Genomic DNA, 25,994 nt, shown 5'->3' on the forward strand with positions numbered 1-25,994 from the left:
TGTTACAGAAGGTGTAATAAATAAAGCTCTTTACTTTTCCTTCTAGGACCACTGTTTTAACTGCAAAAGCTGGAGGAGTTCACCTAAGGGCAAGGGAGACCTCTGCCTTCCCCGCCTCCTCTCTAGTAAGAGGGCCACACTCCCAGTCAGCTGTAGGCCACAAGCCCACAAAGCACCCACCTGTGCAGTGTTCTGTCGTGTTCAACGAGCTGATTCTGAGCAGGGGCTTTAGGACCCAGGACGGGAGCACCTGCAGGTTTAGACGTGACCTCTGGAGGCTGCAGAAAAATAAGACACACGAGCCTCAGGGAGAGATCATGAGAAAACAGGCTTCGTTTAAGGGGGAGGGAACATTATGAAGCGTTACGCACAACAGTCACTGAATGTGCTCTGCACGCGAGGCAGGAGACACAGTCACGTATTTACCTTGAAACCAGAGTTATGGTTTTCGTCCTTCTTGTTCTCCACTGATGCAGACCTTTTGTTTTCAAACATTTTCACTCTGGTGAGCACTGACTGCGGCTTCATCGCTGGGTCTTCCTCTTCCTCGGCCACAGCTGGGGGTGGAGGCAGTGGTTTGGTACTTGCGGGCGGCACTTCCGGCTTGTGCTGAGGCGGGACAAGGGCAGCACCGTGGAGAGGCTCGTAGTGGCCCGGGCCTGCTTTGGAGGTGAAGCCTTGGGGCGGGACCTGCTCGTAACTCCGTGGGTACTGGTCAAAATACTGCTTAGGCTCGGACGCCTTGGGGCCTGTGGAGGAGTAGGGCTGCGCATCTGGCCTGTACCTCCCGTGCACGTCAAACCCAGGAGCGGGCTGCTCTTCGTGCCGCAGGGTGGAGGTCCTGAGTGGCGGGTCGTAGCGCGGTCGGCTTTCATAGGACAGTGGGGTTGGCTCCTCAAAACGTGGGAAATACCCTCGTTCTGAGGACTCCTCGGGATGCTGTCTGGAGTCCAGGTCTCGCGGGTGCTGATTATCAAAAGAAGGCCGGGGCTGGTACGGCTGTTTGTCATCATAATAGGACCACTGCTCCTCATACGCAGGGATGCGGTCGTCATAGCGCAGACGATGGTCATAGTTTCGAGGAAACTGGTCCGCGTAGTTTGAGGAGTCGTATCTGTAGGCAGGCTGCTCCAGGTCCCTGCTGGCTTGTCTCTCTGCGTATGGGGGCTGCGGCTCATAGCTCAGACTGGGCTCCTTGTCTAGCCTCTGCCCTGGGTGAGCAACAGCTGGCTGCTTCAAAACATGGTTTTGTCTCATCACTTCCTCAGGATAGGGATCCTGCCTATATACCTGTATAAAAAATTCACGCGTAAGGACACAGGCTTGTTTCAAATTCTAGTCTATTTTAAGAGACAAACTATGATTTAATATGTAAAAATGGCATGTTCTACCATTTATTACCAGGACAGAAACAGATTAGTGGAGAAAGCCAGTTTAAGTGAAAGCTCAAAATTTACAATGCAAGTAGGCGCTTTTACTTTTCAGCATGTATCAATACTAAATGAAAAGTGAGTTAAAGATACTTTAACTTTTTAATTATTAAGTTTAGTAGAAAATTAATGCACTGAACTGTTGATTCCACTTGATTTGGACACTGAAAATAAAATCAAAAAGAAAATTTATGGACACCATAATTTACAGAACATAAAGAAGTTTAAAATGGGTCTGAACTATAGATTAAGAAATTCTGACCACCTAGAGGGGTGCGATAGGGAGGGTGGGAGGGAGATGCAAGAGGGAGGGGATATGGGGATATATATATATATATATACATATAGCTGATTCACTTCGTTATACAGCAGAAACTAATACAACATTGTAAAGCAATTATACTCCAGTAAAGATGTTTAAAAAAATAAAAATAAAAAAGAAAGAAAGAAATTCTGGAAGATTCTGAAAGCCAAACATTAAAAAATAATAAAAATATTAAGTACCAATCCCAATTAAAAGGCCTATTTTAAAATAATCAGTATATCACTGGAAGCCATGCAAAATAAAGAACCGAAATGATCTGTACTGATTTGAAAACACTATGGTGCATAAGCCCACAGTAAAAAGCAAAAGGAACACTTAAAGGGCAAAGCAAACATGATCATGTGCTAGACTGATGGAGAGCAACAGATTAGCGCAACACTGCAGCACAGGTACCTTTGCTGGATCTACATGCGACGACAATGATGGCTCTTGACCTCTTAGCATTATGTGAGCTGCCTCAGTGCGTGGTGCTCTTAAAGAATCAGCTTGTGGTGAGTCAGAGGTGGAAGGAGCTGGGGTGGGCTCCTCCAGTCTGACATTAGTTAAGTTTACATTAGGATTAACAGCAGAGGTTGATGATGCTGGGTTTGTTTCAGGCGAAAGGTAAGGGCCTGGAGATGAGGCTTCTGCTTTCTGTGAAGTGTTTAAAATATTTTAAATATAGTGTTTCTCTTTACTGCTAACTTCCCACTTCCATTTATAGTGGTTGATAGACATACATTTTAAGTGTGCTGAATAACAAAACTATGACCTCATGTCCTGAATTTCTTAAATTTCAGTATACTGCTGTCTAAGATAAACACACAAAGTTTAGAATTAAGTCCTTGGTATTCTCAAGTTGAAATTAAAGATTAATTCTTAATCTGGAGAAAGGACAATATATTCTTTAATTCAATCACCACATCCTAGACTTTAACAATGCACCTCTAACTGCAAAACGTTGAATGCTTGCTGCTTACCTGCTGAGTGGCTGTTTTAAGTCCAGGGGAGTCTAGTCTATGACCTGGCTGTGGCTGCGCTTGTGGTGAGTAAGGAGAGTATGTCTGGTGGTCGTGATGCATTCCAGAGGAGTCCTCTCTGACAGGCTCAGAGGACCGTGTAATGGCAGACTCCGGGGGAGTCCCCACCTCATCATTAAGAGTCTCATCTAGTTCTTGATCAGTGTAGGCCCCGCCTTCTGTATCTGTGTCTTCATAGTCAGAAGTATGTCTACTGTCCGTGCTATACATTGAGTATTCACTACCTGGGGCTGACAGGTAGGACAGACGATCATCATGCAAATCAAGGTCATCACTTGTAGCACCATCCGCCTGGGTCAAATAGAAGTAAATTAAAAATTTATTCAGTAGTTCTTTAAGAGATGGCCTTTATTTTACAAGGGAGACTGAAAAGGATACTCTTCTTTGGAGAAATCACATCTATTTCTTGAAACTTCTGGTGAGGAAAGGTCAAGAAGATAGTACAAGCACACATGCAGACACACAGAGCATCCTTTGAGATCTGAAGGGCTTGGATGAGTGGAACATCGGCTGGCCGGCCGTGACAAAGCCCCAGAAGACAGCGAAGGAGCCCTGGCCCCACTCTGATTTTGAAACCTAGTCAGTCACTAGCTTGTCAGCCCAGAGCAGGGTGAAGAGGGAGAATGCTGACAGACCAAGCTCACAGAAACAAAGACACAGTGACTGACAGAACAGCACACGTGAGAATAACCAGGAAAATAAACGCCACAGTTCAAGCTGAACAAGAGTTTATGTATATATAAAATCTATGTATTAAAAAACAACTTCTTAAAAAAGTTGGTATTTGGCCCTAGAGCTTTATAAAACACAATGGAAAAGCATCATCTAAGTGCTGGTTGCCTAATTAAACTAAGAACTTTTAAAAATTATTCTTCACAGATGGATGCAGAGAGGGAAATGCAGTTATGACTCTCTTTTACAGGCAATTAAGAGCTGTTAGCCTTCAGTCTGCACTGATTATCTTCTGAGCAGACCAGAAAGAACAGAAGTATATGAGGGAAAGGGAAGTACAGTGCTGCAGTCAACAGGCTGTCATAGATACTAATTTGAAGCTAGTGCCCGTATTACACACAACAGTCCCAGAAGACCCTGCCTGGACCCTGCGCCCAGAGAGGCACGAGAGCTGGAGGATCCAGAACCCAGAATTCAGACGGCATGGACTGAAGGATAAACAAGGCTCGAGCCGCCTGAATGGTGCTTCCCCCACAGTCCCAATCCTGGCTCTGCAACGGCCTGACCCTGAGCCCTCCCTTAATGGGAAAGACCAGCCTTCCGTGACTCTGGCTTTCAGCAGATCACCTGCCCGGTTTGGAGAGTAAGCACACCAGGGCTCTGCTCTATGTTCCGGCAGAGTCTCTCCCACTGAAATCTCAATGGCTTGAAACCTTCTTGCTATCTACTTTGATCTCTGACTTGCGGGGTCTGGAAGACTATAACCCAGAAGCCAGCCAGGGAAGTATTTAAGTCCCTGGGGAAGAACAACTCAACTCACTAATCTGCTTAGCTTTTGCAGTGGTATGAAATGCAGAAGTGAGCAAGAACCAGGAGTGCTCTGAACCAGAAATGACATAAGCTTACATGTTAAGAAAGCCTCAGGATGATTTTTCTTGGTTTAATAGGGAACATACAAGCCTGTAACAGAAATTGCAAAAAGGAACTCTTCCTAGCAATCAGATCAAAGTAGTTAGCTCAGGAGAGTCGATGTGAAATGAAGTGGTTTTAGTTTAAGGAATCTATTTGGAGAAAATATACTTGAATGGAAGGGGGGCATAAATCAAACTTGATTTAAATTGTAACACTTTTTCTGATTTACAAAATGCATCAATCTATTCTAATAGTAAATGACCTATTAGACCTATTAATAAAGTTAATAAAATTAATTGAGATGACCTATTTTCCTCACACAAAAAGCTGGGAGAGCTAGACCTTCATTTTAAAATCCAAGCAAAGAAAGGAAGCACACAATAGTATCACAAAGAGATCACAGAAAATTAAGATTTGTGGATTTAAAAAACCTCTGATAGGTAGACATGTATACCTTGCGCATTTATAAACTAATATTATTTCAAAAATCACCAGTGAAAGCTATTAACATTCTACCTGACCAAGGCTGCTAGCAGAACTGTGTTGTCATAGAAGATTAGTATGGAGAGGACGGTAATCCTTCTAATCAAATGCCACAAGAGTTAAGAATTAGTAACAGTGTGTCGTGTAAAGTGGTGCAGTGAGTTTATTCTACCTGCCTCTGTCTATAAAGCGTCCCGGCTGATATGTCAGTTACTAAGTGGTCTCAGGATCTCGTGTGTACAGTCCACCGCCCAGAGTGGTACTGAGGAGAAAAGGCATGGTTCTGACACAGGACCACAGGTGGGAGCAGCAGACACTACCTCTAGATGTCAGCATTTCAACATCTCTTCTTGGCAGAGGTTGTGTTTTCTGGGTAAGGGGCACGGGGGTCCTAAGCATGCAGCATGCACTGCCACAGCACCTGGGGCCATAGCCAGGCAGAGGAAAGTAGGGGCCATGCAAGGGCAAAACACAACAAAAACCAAGCCGACAAGGAAATACAAAAAACAAAATAAGAGAACACATATTCTCAATCTTCCCTAGCAACTAAAATATATTAATATTGTATTGAACTGAAGGTAAAAGACATTTAAAACAAAAGATTCTTTTAACTCTGTACTTTGAGAAAATTATCTCTCCCAACAAAATAAACAGGACTTTCCCATCAAGAACTGCTAAAAGACCAGACATACTTAACAACAGAAAGTAGTTATTTTAATCTTTATAAAATCAAAGCCAAAAGGATGTATTGCTTTGTCTAACATTTTCAGTATGTTTTAAGAATGTTAACAGGTGCTGAGTGAAAAAAAATTCCTTAGGTAAGGACTTAGGGAAATGCTTAAAGTAGCAAAGTCAGTCCTTCACTTCAGACCTCTCAGAGCCGTCACCACGCTGGTGGGTACTGTGCTGCTCCAGGGGGTCTGGTTTGCAGCACGGTGGTCCCCACCCATTCCTTGCCTTCAGAGTGCCTTTTCTTCAGGGCCAGTCCTGGATCTCACATGCTGAGCACAGCACTTTAGGGACCACTCATCTAGCCCACCCATTCCCCTTGTTTCCAGAGGAGGAAACGGAAGCCAGGTTCAAAGTCATTCCTCAGTCAGACAGGGGCAGAGTCAGAACTCAACCCTGCTCTTTTAAGTTACCCTCTGAGAATTCTCTGAGAGAATACCACTGAATGGTAATTCACTGGGGAGAGAAACTTCAGAATCTTCTACTATCAAAACAACTTTCATAACCCCTACAAATTATAAAAACCTAAAAGCTAATGCCCCAAATTACTTTAATAAGTTGATCCAATTAGAAAACAATGGTGACTCACAGGCTTCTCTGATTAGTTATATAATTTATCAAATGGGTTAAAAACAGGAAATTTCTTACCTTTCCCTCAGAAACCCACACCAACTGGTTCTGTTGTTGCTGAATTGCTTCTTTCAATGCACCATACCAACCATCATTCATTGAATTTAAATTAATTGTAGCTGCAAATAGATAACATTGTTCTATGATTAGAACACTGCAAAAGTCAGAATTCACTCAACCATTGCTTAGAGTTCAGTCACCACTATTGAGTTATCTGACAGATGGTATTGAGGACACACCCCTGGAAATGTCTATTTCGGCACTGAACCATTTCTTTTAATCAACAGCAGCCGTTAACACAACAGCAAACATAACAGGCAAAGGTTATATTAGTTTTAATATTTGAACAACACAACATTTTTGCCCACATACTGTTGCACAGACACTGTAAGCTGAAAGAAGGCCTTTAATATACTCACTTGTAAAAAGATGGTGATTATTTTTACGAAGTTTATGAGACCGCTCATATAATTTCCTGGCGCTTTTCCGAGATTCTGGACATAACCTCATCCTCATTGTTTTCACACCTTGCTTAGAATCAGGGTTAAGGAATACTACAATTGGATACCACTGGGCGTAATTCAGACGATCAACTGCATTTGGTGTTACATCCAATAAAGCATGTTTATCCTGAAGACACAAGAAAAAAATAAACAAGGACGCAAGACATGTTAACTAAGAAGCATCACCTTCAGAAAGTCACCGCTGAGACTACATTCCAATGGGAATGGACGTTTAACTGTGCTCCAAAATGTCTCAGGAGCACATATTAGAAAAAGGTGTACTCAGAAGTTAATGCACTATAATTTCTAGCCCAATTTTAAACAAATGTTTTAACTAGCTCACTTTTAAGACAGCCCAAATACTTGCAAGCAGAGAGTGAAAATAAGTGTAACAATTTAATGTTCCTGACATGACCTTCTGAGTAGCAACACATTCCTAACATATAAATATCAAAGTGCAACCTGAATTGTCCTGATGCGATATCAAGTCTGTCAACATATGTGAACACTGTGTACTTTTTTGTGGTAATGAAAGCTCATCTTCTCAGGCATGTACTACTGTTCCATTGAAAGTGATTATTATAATGTCTCGGTAATTTACTTACGGTATACCGGTAATAACTTTAGAAAAACTACCTTCTACTTTCAGTTTAACCAAACCCATCCCACTGAGAAACACAAAATTCACAGCTTACAATGAAACGGGTCAATTTCTAATAACTTACTTGATCTATTATTTGCTTTATTGTATGAAGGCGAATAATGCCAGAGCTCCGTTGGTCAGTTCCAGCATCTCGAGGTTCACTTTCTAGTCGTGCAGTCAGGACAAAAACAAAACACGAAATTTCCACCGGTTAGGTCAGTTTCTCAACTGCTGGGCATAATGACACGCTGGGCTCCATGACGTGTAGTTGTGGGGGCTTCCCGTGCACCATGGCCTATTGAGCAGCATTTCTGGCCTCCACCCACTGGATGTCAGTAGCAGCCCCCCACCTCCCTTTTGCTCCCATGGTGACAAAGAGAACTGTGGCCAAATGTCCTCTCTGGAGCAGACCCACCATGGCTGAGAACCCCGGGTTACATCAATGCTTCCAACACTGCTGGGATCAGAAGGCAAGTGGGAGAACTTCCCTGGTGGTCCAGTGGCTAAGACTCCGTGCTCTTGATGCAGGGGGCCAGGTTCAATCCCTGGTCAGGGAACTAGATCCCACATGCATGCTGCAACTAAGAGCCCACATGCCCCAACTAAAGATCCTACATGTTGCAATGAAGATCCCGCATGCCACAACTAAGACCCAGCACAGCTAAATGAATAAGTAGGTAGGTAGGTAGGTAGGTAGGTAGGTAAGTAAGTAAGTAAATAAATAAATTTTTTTTTTAAAGAGGCAAGTGGGCCACTCACCCCAGTGCAAAATTCAAGGGGGTGCCACCAAACCTCAGAAGTCCAATAATATTTGGATGCAGTATGTTCACAAAAGCAAAATAAATACTTCAAAATGAACATTTTAAATAGAATCAGTAAGTGGAGGGACTTCCCTGATGGTCCAGTGGTTAAGAATCCGCCCTGCAATGCATGGGATGTGGGTTCAATCCCTGGTTGGGGAACTAAGATCCCACATGCCACGGGGCAACTAAGCCTGCGTGCTCTAGAGCCCGCATGCCACAACTAGAGAGAAGCCGGCATGCCACAATGAAGAACCCGCGTGATGCAACTAAAACGTGATGCAGCCTAATTAATTAATTAATTAATAATTTAAAAGGAAAGAATCAGTAAGCGGAACTTGAGCAAAAATTATTTAGGACTGTCACTTGGTCAAGAGAAACAGCCAAATATGGCAATTCTCTCAATTGAAAATAAGCTTTAAAAAAAGAAAAGTAGATTTACAAAATAATATTGATAAATTTGCTTCCATTAAAACCAGGAAGGTAAAATTATAAACTATGTGTCTGGCCTAAATAAAATATTTAAATTTAAAATGTCAGTTTTAATACGCATGTTTTCAAAAATTTTCCAACTATTTTCATGTTCTGGAAAAAAGAGCCATTAAAAAATATATATAATATATATATATAAAAACATGTATATAGGGATTTCCCTTTCTCTTTTGCTCCAGTGTGGCCTGGCATGGCACTGTCTGCAAACCTTTTTCACATTGTGGCATGTGAGTAGCAATGGTTCTGTCTGTATGGCACACAGATACCCTGAGGAGGCCTCCCCTCAGCAGGGCCCGCCCGGCCGCAGACGGCTGCTCAATACCCGGGCAGGCCCACACTCAGCAGCAACAACTACAGCAGACTGGCTGCGGAGTCCTGGGTTAGGGACCTCTTTTCACATCAGCAGAAGGGGACTTGGGAGCAGAGAAGGCTGTAACTTGTGACTATGACACAGCCTGTGCTTTCACACTGGCAACCTGTGCCTCCCTCCTGGCGCAGAACACGCCAAGGCAGCTTGGGCTGATTTCTAACCACGCGTCTCAGAGGTCTGCTGACATGAAGGCTTTCACCAAAAAGGCAGAGCGATGTCTGAGACTCTGGTCACAGGAAAGCTCAGTAGTTAGAGCTCTAGTTGTTCAGATCAGACAAAGACAGAGACATGGAAGTTCAGAGGTCAGGCTGAGGGACAAGGGGATGATCTGGGAGAACAAGTCCATCGCGAGACAGCAGGGCCAACCTCCAATCTGGTGAACACAGGAGAACGACAGAGGGAGATCAACTGGGAGGTTCTGGGTGGAGAAAATGCTACTAGTCTCTAAACTCAAAAAACTCTCATTAGATTCAAAGAGGATACGTAACTAAGCGATCTGAATCCCTTTCGTAAGAGTCTGGTTGTAGAGTAAACCCAATTAATCAACCAATTAGTCCTTAAGACAGAGCTTTCTAAGTCTTCACACTTGCTTTTTGTAAATTTAAAAGCCCTAAGTTTGGCTACGGGTGGTATCTATACGTATCAACTTCTTCAGGCAAAATGTTATCTATAAGCAATGACCAAAAAAAGATCTCTTCTGAAAAGACTAACAAACTGAGTGATGAATCAGAAATGAACATTTTCTAAATTGTTCAAATTTTACTATCATTTGTCTGCAAATCTTCTGAGTTTCAGAAAATATCCTCATTCAACTTCACCAGCAACCAAATGAAAAGCAATATATATAATATTAAATCAGCACTTGGGAGTTTATAGTGCCAGCAGGAACAACAGCTGCACAACCCTCTGGAAGCAGCCACAGTTACACAGCAGCAGCCAGGAGTGCTCATGTCTTGGGTCATTCCTTCCTATCTTTGGTAATTCTGTCTAAGAAATTCAGCATATATATGGAAAAAGCTATATTCTTGAGTATTTAAATCCTTTGTGGAACAAAAGCAAAGCATAATATGGACAGACAAAGCAAACAAAATATGGACAGATTTCTGCACCCTTTGTATTAGTAAAATATAAATTTGAAACAGACTATACAAATAACTTAAAGCAAGCCTAAGTGATCATAACTAAGTCTGTGTATTTAAACTACCATAATAGCTAAAATAATGAAACAGTGAAATAATCTGCAAGCAAAATCTGTAAGGCATTTAAAGCACTACTTCCTCAATATTTATATTTAATACTAAACTACTATATATGTCTGCAATAAGCAATAGCATGAGTCATGCTTTTATTACTCTTTTGACATATCTGAGTATTTCTGTTTGCTTAATGACTGAAAACACTGGGCTGGAGCCAGAAAGAGCTGGGTTCAGAGCCGAGTGTGTGACTCATTAGCTGGGTGTCATCATGACACCCCAACTAAAGAGGCGGGGCGGTGGTCTCAGTCACAACCACCCTACAGCTCAGCTTGCCCAGCTTCAGGACATTCTGACACCTGCCCCATGGGATACTGTCAGGATTAAACAAGACTGTGTGCTAAGAGATTTTCATAAATGGTGATTCTTTTTCTTATGAAAGGGAACTGGCAGAGCACAGACACAGTCACTCAGGTTTCCCTCCAAATTAAATACATGGTGTCAATTGCAAATGTTCACTTACAAAAAGTGTTATTTCTATTAAGTGAATGGATCAGACCCACCCTTTAGAGAAGTAATTAGTAAAGAAACACGCTCAATCTCATCTGAAGTCCGTATGGAGACTACTTACTTGCAATCTGATAAATATCTGGTTCTTCTCTGGCCAGCTTTTCTCTGGCAACATCAGCTATTGGTCCAAAGATGGTTACAGGCCTCAGAAATCCAGCTGGGCAGATTCAAATGAAAAATAGCACAGTTTATACTTCTTCTTTCTTAGGCAAACTGACATTAAAAGGTATTAGGTTCATCTGTAGAAAACAGACTACCTTCTCGAAGAACAACTCTCTCATATGCTGGGAACTTTGTCTGAACTGGCTGAGCTGACAAATCTTCTCTGCTCTTGCGCAGATTTCTCTTGGAGCTACGCAGACCTCGGAATCTCCAGAAGTCGGCACGGTCTCCTCCTGCCGTCTTTGGAAGTGTGTATTGTACACTGGCTAACTGCTCAGCTCTGGACAAGAAAAGACAAAAATGAAAATAAGGGTATTTTAAAAACAAAATGGAGAAAGACTTATAGTGAAACAAAATGTCAAAACACTGGATAGAACTTCACATGCAGTTTAACTCTTAATGGTTAAACTAAAATAAAGGAGTTTATACAACTAACTCAGTTTTAGATATGGTAAATACAGTGAAAACTAATTCTTTACGTTACCAAAATTTCCCAGTGGGACTGAAATCTTGTCATCATTTCCTTAATTTGTTCTGTAAGAAGTATCCAAACATTCATACCTGTTCTTATTAGGGATGATGCCTCGTTCTACCTCCTTATGATTTTTGCCAATTCGAATAGCAAGCCAAGAGCCCAGTTTTCCATTGTACAAAGTATCCACAACACGGAACACCTCTCCTTTGTTAAAACTAAGTCCATAGGGAGATTCCTTTTCATATTCAAAATGGGTTCTAATATAGAAAGAATCTCCTACATCTGATTCTACGATGCGACGATAAACTAAAAGGAATCAAAACAAAAAATTATCAGTAACTAGTGGGAAAAGATATTAATCTGAAGAGCACACATTATGTGAAGATTCTATTGATAATATCAACAATAACAAAAACAACAGTATCCAACAAACGGTGGCTCCTTACTAATTACTAAGTATTCTGTCTCCTGGACACCATCATCATCTCACGACATGGGAACTCTTAGCACTTCCATTTCACAGATGAGGAAACTACTGCAGATACAGATCAAGCACCTTGTCCAAAGCCACACATGCTTTCTATTTAAATCATCTAACTTAATATCGCTGCAGCCCCTGCAAACCTCATCTATGTCCCATTTTCTAAATGAGTGGTTCTCAAATGAGGGCAATTCTGTTCCCCCCAGGGAATAGCTGGCATACATGGAGACATTTTTGATAGTTGCAACTGTGTGTTGAAAGGAGGGTGTGTGTGCTACAGACACTTAGTGAGCAGAGGGAAGGATGCTTTTAAACAGCCTAAAACACACGGGACAGCCTTTACAACAAAGAATTATTTGGTTCAAAACATCAACAGTGACAAGCTTGAGAAACCCTGTTCTAAATGAAAATGTATCTGCTTAATCACAGAGAAAATCAGGCATTCCCTTGCATTAATGCAACATCAGCATATATTGCTTAGAAAACATCAATACAAAATTCAGAAGCTGCTCATATGCACTTTTGTGTGGAATACTATAGGATTTTTCCATGCAGATGGCACTCTACTTCAACAGAACGCCAGAAAGGTTGGCTGGTCCTATTACTGTGCTGTGCTAACGAGCACAGTGTAAGACTGTGTGCCCCTAAATGACAAAATAAACAAAATCTGTGAGATTAACAAATTCATTTATCACTTAACTTTGATTTATTAAAAACATTAAAATTAAAATTCTTATTTAAGTCCTCAAACTTCTCCAGGTTTATTTTCTCAATATTCTGACAGTATCTCACCATCCTTCTTCTTCTGAGCCAATATGGTCACTTCTTCTCCTTTTGGGAGGTCAAGTAGAAAAAGGACAGCTTCTTCTCTTATGATATTTGTGAAGTCTACATTGTTTACCTGTTAAAATAAATTTCACAAATTACTACTGGTCATATTTTAAGATTATAAAAACATTTATCTATGCAGGAAACAAATATTTCCAGAGTTTATCTAATTCGAAAATATCACATCTTCAAAAGTGAAAATTTTCATTTTACTTTGGAGAAAAGAATATACCCTAATTTAAAACAAGCAGAAACCAAGTAAATAAAATGAGTGAAGGTGTAAAGTCATTTAAAGAGTAGTCACGATGCATCCCGGCATTAGAGATCATGCACTGCAAAATCCAACCAATTCAGACCAAAAAAGACAACTTCTAATTCCAACTGTTTATTATTATTGTAAAATCTCGGGATTTAAAATTTTAAATTATAAGTTCTATGAATGTATAATAGAGCCCTACTTTTTACTAGGCTCTGAAAAAGAAATCAAAAGGAAACAAGATTAAAAAGAAATAGTGCATGCATTGTGCCATCTCTGTAAGAGCATCTGTATGATGTAAGCTCAGTGTCTGCCAAATCAATGTTTAATATTAGACGCTCCTAAGGACCAAAATGTAACTTATCAAAATGTCCCCAGTGACTATGTTCAGGATTACAGGTAGATTTTCTTCTACTCATCTTCTGGAAATTTTCCACATTAAAAAAAATTTTTTTTCTACATGTACTACCTTTATGATACGAAACAACAAAAAAACTATTAAATATTTTTTGAATGATGTATGATTACTTCAAACAGGATATGGGGTAGGTAAGAGAATAACAGGTCTGTTTAATTATCCATGTTGTATTTGACAAAATGTAGACATCATCTGGAGGAATCACAACACAAAGTCAGGTGGGAACCAGTGAGTCAGGAGACAATGCCCTGACTTTCTGACATGTAAGTCTGAAGGGGGAGGAGGAGGACGGGAGTGGCCATAGGCAGCCAGCACAGTCTCAGGGGGTTCGCAGAGTGCTCAGAGGACAGTTTCTGACCGCGGGCTGCTGCCAAAAGCGACCAAACCCAAGATAGAGATACGAAAGCAAGACAGAAGCAGGGGGCTGCTGACACATCCCAAGTTTTAGGAAGAATGATTAAAGAAGGTAGGAAAAGAACTGAAATGATTAGAGGAGTACCAGAAAAGCAGTGTTATGGAATCCAAGGAAGAAAGCACTTCCAAAAGGACTTTTTAAGAAGGTCAAAACACTAAGTTAAGAAATACAGGAAACTGAAGGCTGAAGATGACATTAGGTTGGCAATGCCTCATGAAAATTCACATTCAGTCGTGGTTAAGGTGGAAGGCAGACTACACAACTTTGTGACACAAAGACTGAAAAGCAAGCAGGGAAGGGACTCAACCAAACCTTCAACAAGTTCAACAGCCAAAGGAGAAAAGACAGACAATGGAAAGCTGATGAAGAACCAGAGGATAGGGAAAGAGAAAAACATGAACAAAGCAGCCATATTCTGGGGCAGGAGGAGAACAAATGCAGGACATGGGCAGGAGGTAGCCTGAATGCAGGAAGAGACCAGAACAGAGGTGGCAACGACAATCTGAGGTAGCAAGAGGAGTAGAGCAGATGTAGGAACTCCCACTTGAGAGATCTGATCTTCCGATTAAAATGGCATATAGTGCATCTGGCAGGAAGTTTGGATATTTTAAAAAGAGAAGAGAGAAATAAAGATGGTACTACGTTACTAGGCGGCATTGCTTATGGAAAAGAAACAAAAACAAACACAAACAAAAAACAAAAGAAAAAGACCCGATTGGTACCCTGCATCTGAACTAGGCTTTCCTGGACTCTTCCCTCTTGTGGGGTATGAAGCTTCAGAGCCAGGGCAGCTTACACACGTGCCTGATGGAAACCCCATGTCTGCACACCTGAGCCATCACCTGTGGTGAAGAAGGTCCTACAGGGCTCTGTGGGCTGCTGCAAAGACTACTCCCACTGGAGAGGAACACCTGACGCTGCCCTAGTGGCAAGTTGTGGCCCACGGCAGAGTCTAGCCAGCCTGAATGTTTAGTTGAACTTAAAATAACTGGTGGATATTATGGGGCTCTAAGACTTACTTTTTTTAGGTTCTATGAACATGAGTGATTAACACGAGACCACAGCACCACACTGTGTAGTAACAACACAGCAGTGAATAAGAGCAAAGGCAGGAATGGGAAGACCTGATGGATTCTCAATCTGCGTGCTGAATTGGTTCTAGACACTACAACAGATTACAAGCTAACTGCGATAGTGAGTCTGCTGTGTCTGATGCCTTTTTTCTAAAGATCTAAGTACTGTGAAACCACATAAGTTGACCACTGACATACCCTGAGAATCTGATCACCCTCTTCCAAGCCTTCTTTGGCAGCAGGGCTATCTTCAAGAACGCCAGCTACAAATATTCCAACATCATTTCCACCAGCCAGCCGCAAACCCACACTATCTCCTTTCCTGAATTTTACTAATTTCATGCTGGGCCTGTTAAGACAAATATTTCATTTTAAACAGTTAAGAGAAGCTTGAAGAGTTATAGCAAACTACTACAATAAAAACCATATTTAGAATAAAACAAAGGACCATCATCTTTAAAATTTACCCTACACCTCTAATTTACTGAATAAAATTTATCATTAGAATACCAAACCAGATTTAATAGCACTTTCTTTTAATTTTTGATTAACAAAATAAGTTTTGAAATATCCAAATTCAATATGTAAGTACTGTTTTACATAATAATTATAAAATTACTTCATAACAATGCTTTCCCAACTCTGTGAGTCTTGGATATATGTGGTACATTAACAATGGCTAAAAAATCTTCCATTTTTCCCACCCCAATTCATACCATATCATCTCTACTGAATAATTAAGAAGCACTATTGTACAAAGGTAGAAACTGAGCATAAACTGACAAATTTCCCTAATGCCAGAGAGTCAAAATCAGGCTCTAAGCATTGTAATCTCTATACCCAACAGACAGTGGTTTTGAAACTTTGCAGTTGGGGGACTCCTTCAGTAGTTCACACAGATCACTTACTCTGCAGCCCCTTTGAATTTTAAACAAAAAGCTTATCATCATTCAGCCTTTTTGGATTAGCCCCATATTTAAGCTCTGCCCCCTTCTTGCTAGAGAGAATGGAAAGGAATTAATGCAGGCACATTCCTCTACTATTACTGTAGTGTCAAAGCTCTGTGACACTCCTAAAACAAACACCAAAGAATGCCTTAGAAGAATGGCTAGACAGAAACACATCATAACTAAGCATTACCGTTTTGGGTAATTAATTACAAATTATATACATAATTATAAATTTCCCTTCTAGGTTTCTATAACCATCCCACATTCCAAGCCAAGAAGACACACAATTCTTCTACCTATTCTGACACGAAGTGTGGGGAAAAGTCCGTTTCCTCTTAATTTACTAAGTAACAATGAGCAAATAATTAGAAACTAGTAGTAACAAAAAAACACAAATCAAACGAATGAATGAGTTGAGGGAAGAGAGATGCCTAGTTCTTTAAAACCAACTAAAGACCACCTTAGCTTTCAGAACTTACAAGGTAGTCACATTTGACCTTGTTTCTTCATGTAGAACTAACATTAGGCTAGATGGAAACCTGAGAGTCTGCAGGTCAGATGAGGTCACTTACTGCCAGAGCCGGTGGTACCCTCAGTGCCCCGAATCTATTTACTGGCTTTATCATGGAAGGTGTGAGTCCCTCGGCTGTGATGGATCCTACTTTTCCACCTGCATCAAGAGCCTTCTGACAGACTCCTCTCCCAAATCAATTGTACAGACAGCTCTTTTAAACATTTCCTTAAAGTCCTTAAGGCCCCAGGTCCCTCAAGTCCTCTCCTAACACTGACCCATCTAGTGCACCTCAAAAAGTAAAAGAGCTGATTGTAGTCTGCATCCTTTAGTAAAACCTGGCTTTTTATTGATAAAACCACTGTTCAAGGACAGCTCTAGGCCCCATCTTAGGGTCATGTGCCCTACATGCCTAATATTTTATACTCTGCCCTGTGTTATGTCAACCACATGCAATAGCAAAAATCCTTCTGCCTCAGATTCAGTCACCAAATCTGAATGAATAACTAAACCTTTCCTGGCTAAGCTACAAATCCTGCCCACATTCTCAGTTCTCTTTGGTACCTGTCCTGCAGTGCTCCCTCAGGGAAATAGGTCTCTGGAATCTAGTTATTAAAGTTTTCATAAAACTTAAAGAGTTAGGAAAGCTCTCAGGCCATTCTTTTTTTTTTTTTTTGGCTGCATTGGATCTACACTACTGCCCGCGGGCTTTTCTCTAGTTGTGGTGGGCAGGCCTCTCATTGCGGTGGCTTCTCTTGTTGCGGAGCATGGGCTCTAGGCACGCGGGCTCAGTAGTTGTGGCACACGGGCTTAGTTCCTCCACGGCATGTGGGATCTTCCTGGACCAGGGCTCAAACCCGTGTCCCCTGCATTGGCAGGTGGATTCTTAACCGCTGAGCCACCAGGGAAGTCTCCAAAATGTATAATTTTAAACTTGTGATACTTTCACCTATTTCAGGAGCCATTTCTCTCTACCAAGCTAGGTCTTATGGTAATAACCCAATTTTCTTTAGCAGAGAAAACAGATGAGAGCAGAGGTCTACATCTAATCTACTTAAGGAAATTTGGTAATTTTCCATTATTCATGTTATGTCTCTTTTACCAGAGAGGCAACAAAAACTAATCTGATGATCATGATAGTTTGAAATCTGGATATAAAATCTATATCTCAATCTCAATGTATAAAATATGAAGTAATAAAAGTTGTGAATATCAAAAACTTACTTTTGAGTTGCTAACTAACCTAGAACAGGTTTCTCAACCAGAGGTGATTTTGCCTGCAGGGAACATTTGTCAGCGCCTAGAGATATTTCTAGTTGTCACAACTGGGGTGTGTATGTGTGTGCTACTAGCAGCCAGTGGCCAGCAACGCTACTAAGCATCCACAATGTAAAGGACACTCCACCACAATAAACAGTTATCTGGCCCCGAATGTCCACAGCGCTGAGATGGAGGAACACTGATTTTTTTAAAAATGCTAGGGATTTAGAATGCCTGTGAAAATTCTGATGTTTAAATAGAAAACAATTTTCTAGTTTTGTAATTCCTAATCTAAAAACTAGGTAGATAACAGTGGTGAGAAAGAAGTAAACATCTTAAATGTTTCTTTGTTGTTCTCTAATCTCTAACTGATTCTATCATATAAATAATTTAAAAAACCAAAACAAACACTAATCATAGCATTTAGTAGTATACACTGTCTTTAAAAGCATATGTAATATGGTTCGCAACTGAATTCTCAATTTAAATAATCCTCAGTAATGGGCCGAGAAGCCAACACAAGTTTAAAACCCCATTACCGAAGAATCCCATCTTCATGAGTTGCATTAGGCAGGATCCCATCAGATGGACTGACAGGTAAATCCACGTCTGGCTGTCCAACCTGAGCATACACAGGCTTTGGTTCTAAAAGAAAAGAAAATTTAAATTATGCAGGAATCACTTTACAAAATGGAATAACAAAGCAAGCAACCACTGAAATAACCAAACAATAAAAAGTCTGCAAAATGCAGCAAAAATGTAAGTTCAGAGAACCTGATCGGGAACATATATACTACATATGCATATATTAGGGTACATTTTACAGTTATAAATTCTGGGATCTTTATAGCATGTATGCACGTTACATGGTCACCTATGCTTTCTATAGCTCCAGCTGTTACAGTCGGAAAAATATACTTTTTAGGGAAGAATAACAGAGGAAGAAGAATATAAGAAGAGAGAATCCCTACATTTCTCTGTTAAGACTGTCAAAGTAGCCTTCTTTCTTCACTGTGATACAATTTACTTTTAAATTTCCACATTCCTGCCACTAAATAATCAGAGCAGAAACAGGTTTTGAGAGAAGGACCTGAGAGACAGTAGAAGCAGGACCTCCAGGCCTTTCAAGCAACTGGATCTCAGAATCTTGCAGATTCTTATGTGTGGTCTTATATACAGGTCAGCAAGGTATACTCATAAAGTGTTTCTGAAAACACTTTCAATAGACAAGAGAACTTTAAACAGTGTCTAAAGCCAATCTAATGTTTCCCTTAATGAGCAGTACTGGAAAACCACCTCACTCACTGTGAACAACTGTGAACCACAAATAACTTCTATCTGGAAAATTTAAAAAACATTCATGAATGCTTACTGATATATGGCAACCTCCCACTCACAAAGAAAATGCTGGAAGTACAGAAAAATTCACACATGGGTAGTAGGTAGCAGCAATAGTAGTAGTAATAATAATTGCATCTTTATATTTTCTGTAAATATAATTCTGTAAATTGTGAAACAATTTAGTCTGAATGCAAATGTTTTCTGCACTCTAGGCTAGGCTTACCTGGAAGATTGGGTGTTTGTTTCTCATTTCTTTCAACTATAACTTCTTCCACTGTTTTAGGTGTGTGATCATCTGCATGCTTTACAGGAGTTGAGACAGCCCCGGGTTTAGAAATTCTCTCTTCCTCTCTGCTCCGGAGACTATACATCAGTAAAATAAAAACTTATGAGCATATTGTGAAAGCAATTTGTAAAGAGTACAAGAACAGCCAAGACAATGTCAAAAAAGGATGACAAGGGACTTGCTCTAAAAGATAACAAAATATTGTAAAAACTTAGTAATTAAAACTAGAGCGCTACTGCCACAGAAACAGATAAATAGATCCATGTAACAAAACAGAAAATGGAGAAATATATCCACAGTACCAAAGTTTATTACAGAAGTGGCAGCCCAAAACTGTTGGAAGAGAACACCTGTTTCTGTTGGAAGAGAACACGCTGTTTAATAAACAGTGTTTAGAACTGTACACAAATTTAGAAAAATTAGATCTCTATGCATATCAATGACATAAGTATAAATCAATTTCAGATAAAGACCAAAACATAAAATATATTTAAAAAATCTTCTCAAAAAATAGAGGACTCTTAAAGTAAGATTCAATGTACAAAATGAAGTGAATACATAAAAAGTTTAAAAAGGTGTGAAAATAATTTGAAAAAATATGTCTTAGGTTGAACCAAATGAATTTTTTTTAAGTTCAAACAACTGAATATTAGCAATTTGACCAAACAAATGTTAACAGGAGTTCAATTTTAAGACTATATATTGATCTAACAATACATATAATAAGAATTTGATATTTAGAACATATGCAAACACATTTTTAAATTATTTTAGAAATAAAAAGAGCCAGTATGTGAACTCATGGACAAAAATGAAAAAGACCTAGAAACAGACTTTCCATAATATGGAAAATTTCTCATCAAAAGAATAAGCTGGAAGGATGCTCACCTGTGTTAAGTGAAATAAACTACTAACTGGGGAATATGTGCAGAGCCTGATCTTTTCAAATTATTTTTAAAACACACAGAAACTCTATGATGCTAAAATGTTCGCACGACTACGGAGGAAAGCTTAATTCAAGAAGGAGATCTGGGATGAGGTGGAGTTGGCAGATTTGGCCTACTTCACCTGTTCTAACGAGCATACAATGCTTTCATAATGGAAGATTAAAAATAAAAATATTACAGTTACAATGAAATAGAGTTATATCTGGAGACGTGAAAATAGCCCCAAAATAAAATGTGAGGAACAAACTGCAGAATATACATGGCGTGACATCACTGAGGTATTAAAGAAAACTCTCCACAGCTACACAAACACATGTCGATGCCACATGCAGAAAGACCCAGACCGACAGAGGCGACAGAGGTTCTCGGAGGGCGGAGCAGACAAAACAGCAGCCCAGGGAAATCTGAGATTTATCTCCACTATTTCAGTTTTCATAAGAAAATATTTACACAGTACTTATGAAGTAAAGACTGAAATGTTTTTAAATATTTTAAAATAATGTTCCTTATTTAAAAATGGAATTAAGTCTAATTTTAAACAAAGAATTTGATTCTATTAATGCATATTATTAGCAGTCTCTTATCAGGAAAAAATTTCTTTCCCTGTTATCCTCTTGAAAAAATAAAACATAAGCACTTTTCAGAGTTTCTATTTTCATGTTCATTTAACTACTACTGTGGGGGTGTATTCCAGTTTTAAATTATATGTATTAAATGAGCTGCATGTAAGTAAAACAGTCTTTCAGAAAATAAAGCCAAGATATCTTCTAGCTCAAACCAGAATGAACTTTCTAAATCATAAAAGGTTAAAATTTTTTCGCCACTGCTTATGTAATAAAATCTTACATACAATTAGTCTAAGTATAAATAAATACAGTTAAACTCTATCCCCAAACTGCTCTAGGTACTTCAGAATATAAAGGGAAATACAAAATAATAAATTCTCCTTGCATTCTTTGCACTGAAAAATGCAAATGATATAAGTATGAACATTTTGAAGAGAATGAGATTAAAGAACTACATAATTTTAGTAGTTCTACAGATTTTGTCACTCTGCAACAGACTTTAAAGACTATTTGCTTAAAAAAGATCAAAAAACGTTTCCAATTGATTTTCTTGTTTCTTGTAACTTAAAAATTCTAAACTTAGAATGTGACCAAGTGACCTTAATGATAACTAAGGATCAATGATAATATTTTAATCTGAACGTCCTCCCCAGTGATAACCAAGATTGTCGTGCAATAGGGCTCTTACTCCGTACATCACACGGAACTCCCGCTAGTAGAGTTGGCTAATTCTCATACTCTACTGACTACCACCTTTCTTTAATATAATTATTATGACTTAACATTGCAGATGGGTGGAACGCACATCATTCTATTAAATTTTTCATACGATTACTATCTGGAAAAAATCATTGTTCATTTTTAGTGTATTTCCATTATCTACCAAAAGATGGAAGCATTATTCAACACGTAGATTTGGAGCCGTGCTGTTAATGGAATTGTGAAGCAAGTCATTTATGTAATTTAAAATTTTCTAGAATCCATATTAAATAAATGAGGTGACATCAATTAATACATTTTATTTAACTCAGTATACCCAAAATATTATTTATCAATATAAATGATTAATGAGCTATTTTACACATTCTTTTTTGTGTACTCAGTCATCAAACTCCAGTGTGTAGTTCACACTTATATCTCTATTTAAACTGGCCACATTTCAAAGGCTCCACAGCCGCACGTGGCTAGTGGCAATGGTGTTGGGCAATGAAGATCTAGAGTAACAGTATAGAACAAAATAATCAACTTTTCCAAACATTTAAAATGTTCTACTATGAGCATGTATGACCATTAAGTCTATTATAAGACAAAGAATAGAATTTAGACACACAGAATCAGCCTACAATCAGTGGCAGTTATTGAAAGTGAAGCCATAAAAAAGGAAAATACATTTTCCCCAAACCTTCCTTACATAGTTCTACCCTAATGGCTCCCATGTAATATTTAAGCTTTATTAAAAAACAACTTTTGCTATTATGAGTCAAGCCAACTTTATACAAAAACCATCTTTGTCCTGAGTTGGACTCATGTTTATCTACCACACTCTGGCTCCTAGAAGCCTAGAAAGAAACTCCAGGCATTCTAGGGGACCTTGAGACCCTCTGAAGGGTGTTTTTGTTTTTCCCCTGGAGGGTAAGCAGATAGGTTTTGTTTTTCAGATTTTTCACTTGTACATATTAATCTAACGGTAATGATCCATTAATCTAGAGACTTCGGGCTGGTTAAAAGCTCTGCGGAGCAGTTGTTAAGACAAAGTCTCTGAAAGAGAGTTTTTACAGTCACATAAATGGGCTCACTGTAAACAGACCCTTAAGTCGTATCCAGTCAACTCTGTAAGTACAGTAGCAGATTAACACACATTCAACCAGATCAGCAAAGAGTAACAGATTAAGTGCAAAACTTCAGGTGTAAAGTCACAGCTGTTTGGGACCATTTAGTGCAGGCAGAGGGCAGGCAGCGAGGTGAGAAGAGGTGAGGGCTGTCCTCGGCAGCCCCTGCAGGACACAGGGGTCAGAAGCACTCAGTGGCCAGCAGCTTTCCCCAGACACTTCCTAGGTTGGTTTTACAGTGCGCGGTCTCTGACAAGACACCTCCTCAAGATTGGCTTTCCCAAGCCCCTTGGAGGGCAGAGTTCCTGCAAGTTCATCCAGTGACACCACAGTGAATTCTCTGCCATGCAGTGAGCCTCAGGTGTGTGGGGACAGGTGGGGAAGCTTCCTCCTTTGGCAACACAATCTCAGCACCAGGGGAAGGGCCTGCTCCTTACATCTGATTCTTATATTTTTCAGAGTTCTCTTTATTTATTACTGGCTAATCCCTTGTCACTCCAATCTCGTTATATTTAATCTCTTTATATTAAATTCGCTCTGTTCACAAGAAACTAGGCTTTCTGTCTTTTGGACCCTGATGAAATATGCCAGACTGCCAATTCTTCAAGGAGTTTTATTTCTGATTTCTAGCTCTCAAACACCTCCCCAACTGACTGGTTACATCTTATTTAAAAATAATCTTAATACAGGAAATAAACTGAGGCTGAATGTTCACTGTAATAAAACATCCTTTATAAAGCTAATTTCCTCTTAATAATAAACGACTCATCCTACATAAGCCAATTGATAATTTCTTTTCAGAAACTCATTTATTGCATAAAGGTAGGCAAGATCTACACAGCTTAGGATGAACACAGAAACTAGGTACCCTTTAAAGGCCACTGGACTATCTCAGCCCCAATTATCAATAAAGATAGAAACTTAGAAAGTAACTTAACCAGACTCCAGTCTTCTCCACTGGCAGGGACAGTTCGGCATGGAGGGCTCCTAATACATATGAGAAAGAAAAACTAAGGCACACTCAAGTCTGACTTCTCAGAATATTGCAGCCATTGCTAATCTTCTAAATTTCATATAGAAACAGATATTTACATACTGCAGTTCCTCCTCAACAGCAATTCAAAAATTATAGCATGGCACACAGACGATTATAGGGATGAAAAAGGCAGAGAGATGTGGAGATTCTGGGCTGGTACTTGGGCAGAGAAGTGAAGAGCTGCCCAGGGGGTATGCTGAGAAAGCAGGGGGAATAATTACCTTGTATCTACTTGGCTATATTTGCAAGCAAAGTTCTCACAATTTAAATTTGTTCTTTATACATTGTAAACTATTTTCAGAAATATATATATGTGTGGTGTACGCTTTTGAAAAAATATGAGTGTCTGTACTGCTCACTTTGACAAATGGCTTTCTGGCAATAACCTAGCTACATATTTACATGAAGTCTATCAGTTTGTACAGCGATTCTCATCTTGCATGTTTGTTTATGACGATAATGACGACTAACCTAGTCCATCTGAATTAGAAAACAGATCTGTTGTTCAATAAGTATAATTGAAAAAATTAACCATTTTTAGTAAGGAACAACTAGGGAAAGACAAAGAAGGACCCTTCTTTTTTTTTTTTTTTAATTAATTAATTTATTTATTTTTGGCTGTGTTGGGTCTTCGTTTCTGTGCGAGGGCTTTCTCTAGTTGCGGCGAGCGGGGGCCCTCTTCATTGCGGTGTACGGGCCTCTCACTATCGCGGCCTCTCTTGTTGCGGAGCACAGACTCCAGACGCGCAGGCTCAGTAGTTGTGGCTCACGGGCCTAGTTGCTCCGCGGCACGTGGGATCTTCCCAGACCAGGGCTCGAACCCATGTTCCCTGCATTGGCAGGCAGATTTTCAACCACTGCGCCACCAGGGAAGCCCTAAGAAGGACCCTTCTTTCACTTAAGGGACAACAGCATCGTCAGGGCTTCACTGCTGGTATGATTATTACATACTTAGATTAATATTTAGAGTAAAACAACCCTTGATTGTGCAGTATGTTTGGCTGATTTTATAACAAGAGACCAGTGTTACCATACTCTTCATTTTTTATTAACATTCTATCAAAGGCAATAAAGAATTGTCCTACATTATTTAAACTAGAAATAAGATTTTTCATATACTTACTACTTTTACACGTGAGTGGAAGTCTGTTTTTATAATATTTTATGTTTTATACTGTACTTGTACAAGAAAATAGTTCTCAGCTGATGGAGTAAATAAAATGTACACTTTTACTTTAAAAATAGTGACTATAAAGTATAATATTTAAGCTTGCCTTGCTGTCATTAGGTCCATGATCTCCTCTTCAGGGTTAAAATCCATCAACAATCACTGAGCACAACACTACTACACCTTGGTCTCTACTAACTAGAGAAATGTATGAGCTATGGTCCTCCCTCAGCCCGTCGTCCCCTGAGAAAGCATATGAAAACAAAACCTCAGTTTGGAGTTTTAATCTCGTAACCGAAAATTCCCAAGGATTGAAAATAACAGTTGGCTCTTATCTGAATAACAGAAGTTCAGGATGGGTCTTTAATATTCCACTCACTTTCAAAGGTTAGACAAAGAATCTTATTTTAAAAAGATTTAGTAACAATTCAAGTGATAAACAATTTTTTTGAAGTTTCACATTCTCCCTAACCAATTTTCCAAAACAGGAAAAAAAACAAAACCTTTTTAGAACTCCAAATCCCTGGCTACGTTGCCCTTGTGGTCCAGCCACACCCGTCACCTTGCTGTTCTTCCAATAAGCTGAATGTATCTCCATCTCTGTCTTATTCTGGAATGATCTTCCTCTGGCTGGCTCCTTCTTAGTCACTCATCTCAAGATAAGTTGACCGTAGAGAAGCCTTCTTTCTGCCCAAGCATGTCTCTAATACTGCCCCCTCTTCCTGCACTGTCACATCACCCTGATTTTCTTTACCACTAATGGAAATTACTGTTTCATAGTTCAAACATATTTATCTGTTTTATTCACTTGGATATAAGCTCTATGGTAGCAGGGATCTTGCCTAGATTGTTGAGGGCATAATTTATATTTATAATCATACACTGACAACATGTGCATTATCAAAAAATACTTCATAGAGGAAAAATGAGCAGGGTAATGTCAAAATTACTGGTGAAGAAAAAATCTTTCAACCTTCACTGAAGAACACTCACTGTGCTAACTGCTGATCACTCACCATCAACTGCGCACGGCACAGGAGCCATAGGAAAGAAGGCATCAATTGTTGATTAAATTCACTGAGATTTAATAAACTGAATCTCTCTACCTGACTATCTTTCAGAGGTGAAGGGGGGGGGGGAAGGGATGAAGGACTCCACAGCATGTCTGAAAAAGAAAATGTAATAGTACCTGCACCAAATTAATTACCAACAATATCACAT

The 25,994-nt window shown here is 39.6% G+C and overlaps 1 protein-coding gene across 15 annotated transcripts in view; it reads right to left on the minus strand.

Annotated features, from left to right (window-relative positions):
* TJP1 (tight junction protein 1) overlaps positions 1-25,994 on the minus strand; it is a 341,605-nt gene that overhangs the window by 17,197 nt on the left and 298,414 nt on the right. For 11 of the 15 annotated variants that reach the window (XR_014260292.1, XM_082448491.1, XM_082448492.1 and 8 more), the window contains 14 exons: positions 19,165-19,304; positions 18,140-18,245; positions 15,078-15,228; positions 12,682-12,790; positions 11,495-11,714; positions 11,029-11,213; positions 10,833-10,928; positions 7,429-7,511; positions 6,620-6,830; positions 6,219-6,319; positions 2,715-3,065; positions 2,149-2,388; positions 427-1,290; positions 181-278 (listed from right to left, as the gene is read on the minus strand). Coding sequence is in view for 14 of the 15 variants with exons in the window: in XM_082448491.1 (XP_082304617.1) it covers positions 181-278; positions 427-1,290; positions 2,149-2,388; positions 2,715-3,065; positions 6,219-6,319; positions 6,620-6,830; positions 7,429-7,511; positions 10,833-10,928; positions 11,029-11,213; positions 11,495-11,714; positions 12,682-12,790; positions 15,078-15,228; positions 18,140-18,245; positions 19,165-19,304 (2,955 nt within the window). In the remaining variant the exon portion in view is untranslated. The remainder of the gene's footprint in view (positions 1-180; positions 279-426; positions 1,291-2,148; positions 2,389-2,714; positions 3,066-6,218; positions 6,320-6,619; positions 6,831-7,428; positions 7,512-10,832; positions 10,929-11,028; positions 11,214-11,494; positions 11,715-12,681; positions 12,791-15,077; positions 15,229-18,139; positions 18,246-19,164; positions 19,305-25,994) is intronic. The other 4 variants (XM_082448496.1, XM_082448489.1, XM_082448488.1 and 1 more) reach the window with 1 other exon arrangement.

Source organism: Balaenoptera physalus (assembly GCF_965194825.1).
Source record: "Balaenoptera physalus genome assembly, chromosome: 2".
NCBI classification, from domain to species: Eukaryota; Metazoa; Chordata; class Mammalia; order Artiodactyla; family Balaenopteridae; genus Balaenoptera; species Balaenoptera physalus.